Source organism: Calliphora vicina, chromosome 5 (genome assembly GCF_958450345.1).
Source record: "Calliphora vicina chromosome 5, idCalVici1.1, whole genome shotgun sequence".
In the NCBI taxonomy this organism is placed as follows: Eukaryota; Metazoa; Arthropoda; class Insecta; order Diptera; family Calliphoridae; genus Calliphora; species Calliphora vicina.
In genome coordinates this window covers 98,213,329-98,225,214 of record NC_088784.1, presented here as the reverse complement: position 1 = coordinate 98,225,214, position 11,886 = coordinate 98,213,329, and the positions used below count along the sequence as shown (strand labels likewise).

The 11,886-nt window shown below is 27.5% G+C and overlaps 1 protein-coding gene across 1 annotated transcript; it reads left to right on the top strand.

Annotated features, from left to right (window-relative positions):
* Positions 1-5,569: 5,569 nt before the first annotated feature.
* Positions 5,570-5,984, top strand: LOC135960768 (chymotrypsin inhibitor SCI-I-like). Its single transcript, XM_065512152.1, has 2 exons — positions 5,570-5,700; positions 5,761-5,984. The coding sequence occupies exons 1-2, from the start codon at positions 5,619-5,621 to the stop codon at positions 5,940-5,942; spliced, it is 264 nt and encodes an 87-aa protein (XP_065368224.1). The 5' UTR covers positions 5,570-5,618; the 3' UTR covers positions 5,943-5,984.
* Positions 5,985-11,886: the final 5,902 nt, after the last annotated feature.

Genomic DNA, 11,886 nt, shown 5'->3' with positions numbered 1-11,886 from the left:
AATTCGATTGATTGCATTGGTATTTATAAGGAAAAAAAAGTATCAGTTTTTATTAAAGGAAAAACAAAGTAATTTTTTGTTTATAAATTATAATTAAACATGTTCTTAAAAAAAACATGTTGTTTATTTTAATTTGTTTTGTTAATATCTGTATGTAGAATAATACAGATATAAATATATATTAGATTTAAATAAATTGTATATTTAACAATCATTATGTAAACACAAGTGTTTTTTTGTTGAATACTTTAACGAGTATTTGTTTAAAACAAACATTTGTGGGAAAACAAATATTTTTTTTGTTGTTTTTAATCTTCTAAATTACGTTTATTTTAACAAATCAATCTATGTTGGAGAAAATAAATGCACATAAGTAATTAAGATTTTGTTATTAAGCAAATATAAGCTAAATGGAATTTAAATTAAGAGATATAAATTGGTCAGTTTTAAGTTTGAGTTTCAGTACGATTAAATTTCAATCATGGTTGTGGATATGGTTTATTTTAGCCTGAATCTTAGTTCTGATATAGGTCAATTTTCAATTTTAGTTATTTATATACTGCAATTTCAGTTTAAATTTATGTTTTTATACTCTTCATCATGAGTGGGAAGTAGAGTTTTTCGCGGGAATTACGCAAGATTTTCAATTTCAATGGAATTGGATACAATTTTTTTATTTGTATCCAATTCCATTTTAAAAGCCAATAAATTTGTTTGCTTTTTAACGAAGTCTACATTCTTAAAATTGAATAATTTGTTCTTTGCGGGAATTCCAGTGATCCCGGAATATTTCAAAATTAATCCCTATTTCCCCGGAAATGAAAAAGTGCGTGAAAAGAAAAACTCTAGTGGCAAGGGAAGATATAAGTTTGACATTCCGTTTGTAATTTCTACATTTTTCATTTGCGACCCAACAAAGTATATATACTCTGGATCATTATAGATAGCGGAGTCGATACACAGAAAAAACTATATTTTAAACCGTTTCAATTCAAATATATATCACATATTGAACTGGTTTCAATTATTTTATAATTGAATCAAGTATTCATGTTCTCAAAAACCAAATTTTCTGATATTTTCTATTGAATTTGGAGTTTTGAATTTGATAATTTTGACAATTGAATATACAATTTTCGTTATTGGTTGAACTTTAAATAAAAATTATCTACTCAATAATTTTTGTATTTAAATTGTCAAAATTATCAAATTCAATGTCATTTCCAACGACGTATATATATATGGGGCATTTCATGTCAAGTGAACCAACTTTTGAAATCGATGTCTTCCGATCGGGATGAAATTTGCACCAAGGTTAGCTCTATTGGATAGTAACTCAGACACAATTTTTCAACAACATCGGTCGAGAACTCTCTGAGTTATAGGGGGTAAAATTTTGACAATTTGGTCAAACAGGGGTTTTTTCTTATCCATGTAACTTATTACCTATTGTTCTTAGCAAAATGTGTCCCAAATAGTATAGATAGCTATTTCTTCGATCTTTCGAAAAAAAATATTAAAAAAAAAAAATAAAAAATTTTTAATATTTTTTTTCCGAAATCAAAAACTTTTTTGACTTTATTTTAAAATACGTCCTTTTTTTTTTTTTTTTTCTTAAAATAAAGTTTAGATATTTTCCTTGAACACCTACTTGGTCGCTTAGTGGGATGCGAGTGGGATATCTATCAAAATAAATATTTTGTAACTCAAAACATAAAATTTTTGACTTTTTTTGCAAAATCAAAAACTTTGTTGACTTTTTTTTTTTCAAAATGGACCCTTTTTTAATCTTTTTTTTTAGGTCAAACAAAAGCTTAGATATTATCCTTGAAGACCCTTTTGGTCGCTTAGTGGGATGCGAGTGGGATATCTATCAAAATAAATATTTTTTAACTCAAGACTTACAATTTTTGACTTTTTTTTTTGCAAATACGATTTTTTTTCCAAATGGGCCCTTTTTTTAAAATTTTTTTTGTAGTCAAAAGAAAGCTTAGGTCCATTCCTTTAAGATATTTTTAGTCCCTTAGTGGGATGCGAGTGGGATATCTATCAAAATAAATATTTTGTAACGCAAGACATACAATTTTTTAATTTTTTTTTGCAAAATCAAAATTTTTTTCCAATATGGGCCCTTTTTTAATTTTTTTTTTGCTCAAAAGAAAGCCTAGGTCCATTCCTTTAAGATATTTTTAGTCCCTTAGTGGGATGCGAGTGGGATATCTATCAAAATAAATATTTTGTAACAATTTTTTACAAAATTTTTTACAATTATTTGCAAAAAAAAAAGTCAAAAATTTTAAGTCTTGAGTTAAAAAATATTTATTTTGATAGATATCCCACTCGCATCCCACTAAGCGACCAAAAGGGTCTTCAAGGATAATATCTAAGCTTTTGTTTGACCTAAAAAAAAAGATTAAAAAAGGGTCCATTTTGAAAAAAAAAAGTCAACAAAGTTTTTGATTTTGCAAAAAAAGTCAAAAATTTTATGTTTTGAGTTACAAAATATTTATTTTGATAGATATCCCACTCGCATCCCACTAAGCGACCAAGTAGGTGTTCAAGGAAAATATCTAAACTTTATTTTAAGAAAAAAAAAAAAAAAAAAAAAAAAAAAGGGCGTATTTTAAAAAAAAGTCAAAAAAGTTTTTGATTTCGGAAAAAAATATTAAAAATTTTTTATTTTTTTTTTTAAATATTTTTTTTCGAAAGATCGAAGAAATAGCTATCTGTACTATTTGGGACACATTTTGTTAAGAACAATAGGTAATAAGTTACATGGATAAGAACAAACCCCTGTTTGACCAAATTGTCAAAATTTTACCCCCTATAACTCAGAGAGTTCTCGACCGATGTTGTTGAAAAATTGTGTCTGAGTTACTATCCAATAGAGCTAACCTTGGTGCAAATTTCATCCCGATCGGAAGACATCGATTTCAAAAGTTGGTTCACTTGACATGAAATCCCCCATATATAACGCTTTAGTAAGTCGGACCCGTATATTTTTTTTCCCAAAAAAAAATTTTATTATAATTTTTTCACTAAAAAATTTAAAAAAAAAACTAGTAGGAGAGCTATATTCGGCTGTGCCGAATCTTATATACCCTTCACCAAATTATACTTAAAAATATTTTTTTTTAAATATTTTTATTTAAATAAAATCAAATTTTTTTTTTAATGTTTTAAAATTTTTTCTTTCCAAATTCTTTTTTAATTTTTTTAAAAAAAGTTTTTTCAAATTTTTTTTTTTTTTAAATTTCTTTAATTAATTTTTTTGGAAAAAGAATTTATGACAAAAAAAAAATTTTTTGATGAAAAAAAAATTCGGGTTAAAAAATATTTTTTTCCGATTTTGACCCGTTGTATGTCCAACTTACTATGGTCTTTGAAATATCTATGATTAGATATCCGTATTGTCTATATTAATGACTTAGTAATCCAGATATAGATAAAAAATAGGTAAAAAATCGAGGTTGTCCTAGTTTTTTCCTTATATCTCAGCCATTTGTGGACCGATTTTCTCGATTTTAAATAACGACTAAGCCGGAAGAATTTCGGAGATATTGATGTATGAATCGTGTATGTAAGTTATTTGGGGGCTTCGGAAAGTTGATTTCAACACACAGACGGACAGACGGACATGGCTATATCGATTCCGATATCTATAACGATCCAGAATATATATACTTTATGGGGTCGCAAATGAAAAATGTGGAAATTACAAACGGAATGACAAACTTATATATACCTTCAACCTTCACTTAAAATAAAAATAATAATCATTACTTGCGATAAAAATTATAAAAAATTTCGCATTTTTAAGTCAGACCAGTAGAGCCAATACAACTTATATGACAAAATATTAAAAACGTTAATAATGACAAATGTCATTATTAACCTTTTAATTAACCTCATCTATATGACCGCAGATGAGAATGGCTAAACTTCTAGTTAATCAGATCTTTATATAAGAATCTTACGCTGCTTTACAACTTTATGATTTTGCTTTCAATAAAAATAGTAAATTTAGTGGAATTTTCTTATAAAATTAGCAAATTTGGGGAAAATGTTCTATAGAAACAGATATTTCGTGAAAATTTCCATAAAAATGCCAAATTGTGTAAAAATGTTCTACAAAAATAGACACTTTGTGAAAACTTCCCATAAAAATAGCAAATTTTATAAAAAATTGTGAAAATATAACTGATTTCTAAAGTGCAGTACAAAATAATCGCTTAAAATGACTTCAATGTAGATTACTAGGAGACACTAAAGCCATGGTAGGCGTTCATATTGTTCAGGTTACGATGATTTTCGTCAAACAACCCGAATGTGAACAGAAGAGCGTAATAGAGCGTAAAAATACACACAATTCATTCAGTTTCTTGATGTTGTTGTGGATATTTTATTTTTTACCCAAAAGAGCACACAAATTAGATGCCTTTTTTTGCCTACCAATGCACTAAAGTGACTATTGACTTCACGTTATGTTACATGGAATGTCAGTATACTTAAACAAAAATAAAAATAAACTTTATGAGAATTATATCAATACAATTTGTATAAATCTTAGGTACATTTTTGTAGTTGATTGTTTCCTTGAATTTTGAACGGTTTGCTACCTATGGACCTGAATAGGAAAAAAAAGTAAAAAACTTATGACAGGGGCTGCAACATTGGGTCAGAGAGTTTATCAAAATTCCAAACTGTTTGCAAGATATGAGCCTGAGAAAATTATCACTTTTTTGCAAAAATGACACCCAGGCTCTAATAAAAAAGTGCATGACTTTGGGCAAAACTGGGACATACGGCTCTTTTTTTCGGTCTTTTATAACGTACTGGTGTCCGTATATGGTTATATTTCCATGACTTTAAAAATAACACACAATGTTACTTGATTAACATTAAAGCTGCTAAAAGGTCTAGAAATAAAAGATTCTAGTTTTGTCCGTTAGATAGATAATTCAGGAAACTAATAGAAGATGACACTGTGTATGTAAATAGTAACAGCAAATGACAGAGAATCAGTTTTATCGTAGGCGCTGTAACATCAACTGCATTACCAGTGTATTCTTGAACATTATGAAGTGTGCAGTCTAAGTGTATGTATTAAATTAGAGTGACCATATAAATTGTTGTGTAAATTTGAATAAATAAACTACTAAACTCCTTTTAATTGTAAAGAATTAAATTAGGAAATAAGGGAAATAAACCACCGTTTTTAAAAGGTAAAAACGTAATAATTCTTATGCCTATCGATGACTTATATCCACAATGTTTTATTTGCCTTCGATATATATTTTAATCTTTAGTAACACACATTAAACCTTTAAACGAAATATATATGTCTGTCTTAACAATAATAAAATCCTGGTGTCTAAAGTCACATAAGTACTATGTATATAAAAAGCAATTGTTTAAAATTCATATTGTATAATGTCTGTAAATTTAATGAAAAGGTTTTGTTAACAGTTGTATGGGAAACTGCAGCTGGTGGAAAAAACCCTTTTAAACTTAAGCGAACAAATCTGAGTTATTTCCCATATAAATAATACTGCAACTGGTTGAATTAAATTATAAAACATTTAACTATCTTGTGTTAATCAGTTAAAATTATAACAATGAAATTTTTGCACATTTTCACTTTATTGCTGGTAGCTTTGGTGGCCTATACCTCGGCCCAAAGATGTGTGGGCAGACCACGTAAGTTTTCCTTAATTTTTTATTTAATTTATTAATTTTTAAATATTGCTCCTTTTCCAGGTAATCCTTCTTGTACTGGTGCTCGTAATGTGGGTCGTCGTGGTCCCCGTTGTACCCCCCGTACCATGTGGCATTACGATGCTCGTTCCCGCCAATGTCGTGAAATGCGTTATTTGGGCTGTGCTGGCAACAACAATCGTTGGTGTACCCGAGCTGCCTGTGAACAGAGATGTCGTCGTTAAGTTTTTATCTCGTTGGCGTCTTTTGATTTTTTCGTTTATGTTTAATAAAATAAAATAATTGTTGCAAAATAATATTTAAAAAAAATGTATGTTTTTTATTTTATTTTTAAAAAGAATTAGGGCCTGTTTCAGAACCAATTTTAAAATTTTCTTCTAAATTTATTCTCACTCTATTTATGTTTTGAAACACAAATAATTTCCACTTTTTTAATGCAACTTTGTGGCCATGCAACTGCATTTGACACAGAGCCACAAAAAAAAAACCTCACCAGCAAAAATCAACATTGACAAACTAGCAGACAACAAACAAATAAACAAACAATTTGTTGCCGGAAGTTAAAATTTACCCAGAAACAATTATCAATTCAAATTAAAATATTTAAAGTGCCTTAATTTCTCATTTAATTGTATTGTAAATTTGTTGTTTATTTAATTCAACCAAACAACAAAATTAAAGAGCGATAAAAGCCACAACTTTGTTTATGTTTAAATGCGGAAATATTGGTCATTAAATTGTACTTGTTTAAAAATGCAAAAATCTTTAGAAAACTGCAAAATTCTTGGTAACTTAGAGTTTATTTGTGATAAATTTAATATTTGTGTTATTTTTACAACTGATCAATACAACTTTGTTAATGTCTTGTAAACTACAACATACCATCTACATTACTAAGAATTTGTCTGATAATATCTTAGGCAAAGAATGAATATAATTATATTTGGATAATAAGTTTTCATTACTGAACAAAAACCAGTGATCACATGATCCCTTATAGTATCGTAGAAAGTAACCTCCAATTCCATTTTTACTGATAACCCCTTTTGTAAATCATTTTAATTATAAGCTGCTAACATTAACATTAAGGCTGCCGAAAGCACTTCCAGAGCTTCTAGTTTTATCCGCTAGATAACTCATGTAGCTTCTAGAATGTGGCACTGTGAGTATGAATAGTTGGGTTTATCATTGGCGCTGTTAGAGTAAACATCAACTGCATTACCAGTGTATTCTTGTATATTATACAGTTTGTAATATAAATGTTTGTATTAAAATAGTGACCATTTAAATTGTTGTATAAATTTAAATAATTAAAGAGTTGTTAGAATTTTAAACTAATAAACTGATTTTATTTATAATCAAAAGAATTAGGTTTATTTAAAGGAAATAAACCATCGTTTTTAAAAGGTAAAAATGTAACAATATCATTTTCATTCAATGAAGAAAGGTTAATTCAAAATTTGTATTTCATAATAACTATATTAGGATGTATTTTTTTTACAATAATTACTTGTGATAATGCTGAATTTTGTATGCGAGACAATAAACTTTCTAATCCATATTTGCAAATCTACCAATAAAGGTGTTTATCAATTCATTTAAAAGATGTATCATCCTTCTGATAAGTTTCTCCCTTTTAACAAGTAAGAGAGCTATATTCGGCTGTGCCGAATCTTATATACCCTTCACCAAATTATACTTTAAAATAATTTTTTTTAAATATTTTTAGATAAACAAAATTGAATTTTTTTTAATTGTTTTTAAATTTTTTTTTCGAAATGGTTTTTAAAAAAAGTTTTTTCCAAATTTTTAAAAATTTTTTTTTTTAGTTTTTAATTTTTTGGAAAAACATTTACGACAAAAAAAATTTTTTTATGAAAAAAAAATTCGGGTTAAAAAATATTTTTCCCGATTTTGACCCATTGTAGGTCCAACTTTCTGTAGCCTTATCTACATCGTTGCAATGGACTGAAATATCTATTATATTTCATATTGTCTATATTAATGACTTAGTAATCCAGATATAGATCAAAAATAGGTCAGAAATCGAGGTTGTCCCGGTTTTTTGCTCATATCTCCGTTATTTATGGACCGATTTTGCTTTTAAATAGCAAACTTCTCGAAAGCATGTCTGAGAGAATTATTGAAGATTTGGATCCCAAAGATATCTGGGGTCTTCAGAAAATTGATTTCAACAGACGGACAGGCGGACATGGCTTAATCGACCCCCCCTATCTATAAGGATCCAGAATATATATACTTTATAGGGTCGGAAATGAAAAATGTAGAAATTACAAACGAAATGACAAACTTATATATACCCTTCTGACGAAGGTGAAGGGTATAAAAATAAAAAGGGATAATGACAATGAAACAGACATCAGACAGTGTATAGTAGTTTTAGTATTAAGTTAGTCTATAAGAAGCCATGGAGGCTGTAGAAGCTTTTAATAGTTCTAAGTTATAATTTATAGTGACCAGTTGTAGTTAAGTCAACTTTAATTGAAATAAGTGAATAAAACTTATATTATAATGAATTAAAATACTAAGCGAGTGCGTTTTAATCCTACATACATTTGATGTAAGTCTAGCGCCTATGATATGGAAAATCTCCTGCTATTAGCTGTTACTATTTAAATACTCAGTGTCATCTTCTATTATTTTCATGAATAATGTTGTTATACTTATAAACAATGTTAATAACATCATGTTATCAACATTATTTTTATAAGTATAAGTTTCTACTGATGCAAATGTTTATAAACATGACGAATGCAGCAAGCAGCCATTACAGACCGTTAAATAAAAATGCTTAAAACATTTTCGTAACATCATAATATATTAGAAAGAAAACCAAACTGAAAATAACTGAAACTTATAGGTTTTCAATTATTTAAACCCAAAACCGGGGTTTTCAATTTTGTCGGTAAACTCTAAGTTAAACTATTTGTTTCAGTACTAAGACGACATTAATTTTTTTTGAACCTTTAGACAACATGAGAGAGTAATAATTTATATTGTTACGTTTTAACCTTTTTAAAACGCTGTTTTATTTCCTTTAAATAAACCGGATACTTTTGATTGCAAATAAAAGCCGTTTAATAGTTTGAAAATTGTAACAACTCTTTATTTATTTAAAATGTGCAACAACAGAATTAAATAGTCACTCAATGTTTTTTTATACACGTTTATAAATTCTCAGAAATACAGACACTTTATAATGTATACGAATTCACTTGAAAAATACAGCACACTTTAAGGCACTCAGTTGATGTTTATTCAAATAGCGTCTCTGATATACTGACTAACGACTGCAACCTCTGCCACTATTTATAACACTGCCATCTGCACTCTAGATTGTTCTCTAACTGTCAAAATTCGAATATTCTAGATCTTAGTAATACATAAGCCATCTGTGGTGTACTTTCTACAATGTTCTTTAACTGAATATTCGAATTCGAATACAGCGTTGCCAACTTACGATCAAATCCACTGAAAGCTTTTATTTAATAATGTCCACACATATGTTACAGTTTGCTTTTGCAGCAGTGTTATTTGAAAGCATTATGCTACTTTTAAATCAGCCCTTTAAATCGTTATATTTGAATTCAAGTACAATTTCGTAACAATATAAAACTAAAGAATATCCTATTAAAAGGGCTAATTTTTTTAAAACTCGATATAAATTTAAATACATTTTACTGCAAAACAAGTAAGAGAGCCATATTCGGCTATACCGAATCTTATATACCCTTCACCAAATTGTACTTTAAAATAAATTTTTTTAAATATTTTTAGATGAACAAAATTAATTAATTTTTTTTCAAAAATTTTAAAATTTTTTTTTTTTTTAAATTGTTTTTTAATTTTTTTAAAAAAAGCTTTTTCCAAATTTTTTTATATATCAAATTTTTTTTTGGAAAAATAATTTATGACAAAAAAATTTTCAGATGAAAAAAAAATTCGGGTTAAAAAATATTTTTCAAAAATAGACCAAAAATCGAGGTTGTCCCAGTTTTTGCCTTATATCTCAGCCATTTGTGGGCCGATTTTGTGTCATAGAGCAATATATCGGGAATTCTCCCGGCTCGGTTGCTATTTAAATCGAGACAATCGTCGCACATCTGACTGAGATATAATGAAAAAACCAGGACAACCTCGATTTTTGACCTATATCTGGATTACTAAGTCATTAATATAGATAAGTCGTTATATGGATATCTAATGATAGATATTTCAAAAACCTTTATAACGGCGTATATAAGGCCAAAGTAAGTCGGATCTACAATAGGTCAAAAATCGGGAAAATATTTTTTAAACAAAATTTTTTTTCACCAAAAAAAATATTTTTTTGTTATAAACTTTTCTTCACTAATAACACTGTCCAACAAATTGAGACTTTTTGATTGGAACAGAATAGCGACCCTATAATTCTGAAAGGGCATGTTGAGTAGATAATTTTTGTAGAATAAACTTATAGTCCAGCTGGTCACAATTTTTTTTTTTAGGTCTTCCATAAAAATGATCCCCATAAAATTCCATGATATTACTCTGAAAATAAGAATTCTCTCAGATATTAATTTCCAAATTTTTTTCAGTTAGTATAATGTTACCTTTGATCAAAAAATTAAAAATTTGACCCTCTATAAAAAAAAATTCAAACCAGCTGGACTATAAGTTTATTCTACAAAAATTATCTACTCAATATGCACTTTTTAGATATTACAGTGTAATTTACAAAAAATTTAAATAAAATATTTTTTGGCAATAAATTAAAAAAAAAATTATTTTAAATTTTGTTTACCAAAAAATATTTAAAATGTTTATTTTAATGTATAATTTGTTGAAGAGTGTATAAGATTCGCCTCAGCCGAATATAGCTCTCTTACTTGTTTAGTATCAAGTTATTCCTTATTCCTATTATTTGTAAATTAAACTCTTTTCGATTGTTTTTATTTCAAATGAAATATGCAACCTCTAAACTTTATTCGATTTTGGGCTAACATTCTTTATTTGTGTTTTAGAGGAAAAAGAAAAATTTTAGTCATTAGGAGCATCAAAAAAAGTCCACCCTATGTATATCCTTAACGTATATGGGTTAATCCTGCGTGACGAACTATTCATTCGTACACGTTTTCATATTTAAATATGAACATTTTTTGGTTTTTCAAATAAGATACATCCAACGTATACTATACGCTATAGTGAGATTTAAGTGCAATTCCAAATGGCATAAGACATTTCCTTTTAATTGCCATTTCTTGCGAAAGAATTGATCGCAAAATTTTGTGACGCACGTTACAAAAAGTGGAAGTAACATTAAATGTTGAAGTGTTTATTCGTAATTTTAGCGAATTTGGCATAATAAAGCACACAAAATGAATGAAAGAGAATTCTAATATAACTTATTTGCATGAAGAATCATTTGCCGTTTTCATAAAAAGCCGAGAACATTTTATTACGCACATTACGTGACGCTCGTTACAAATTATCCAAATGCTAGAAAATTATCTCCTTTTCCGTGAGAAGTTGCGAAAAATTCCATTCAAAGTGAAATTACTCAAAATTCATTTGTATTTAAATTGAATTGTCAAAAATATTGCTGTCAATCGAACCATCTTGTTAACATTTCAGTAATTATAAAAACATATTAAAAAATTAATTTTTTTTTGTATAAAATTAAGTTGGATTTGATAATCATTTTTGTATAAATGACCATCAAAATACATTTTGTTTATATATAAAATATAATATACATATCAAGTCTAATATTACAATTAAGAATTCCAAGTTTGATTCATTTAAAATTTCTTTTGTTGGTAGACTGTTTCTGGGACTTGCCCATATCCAACTTCAAATAATTGAAATAACAAAATGTGATTTAAATTACAATTACGTTTTATTTCTAAATACAAATTAACAAACAATATCTCGTACTTCAGTTTTCTAAAAACATAAGAGAGTAATAATTTATATACAACTAATGAATGTCCTATTTAAACTAAGTTCAATTACAAGGAAATTAAAAGCCTCATGATAATAATCATTTCTATTTACATTCACAATAAATATAAATTTATCAATAACTAAATATGTAGTTATTTTCAATGGCAATAAATATTAAACAACATTAGTATCTATCTATTGTTTTGGTTGCAAATAATTATG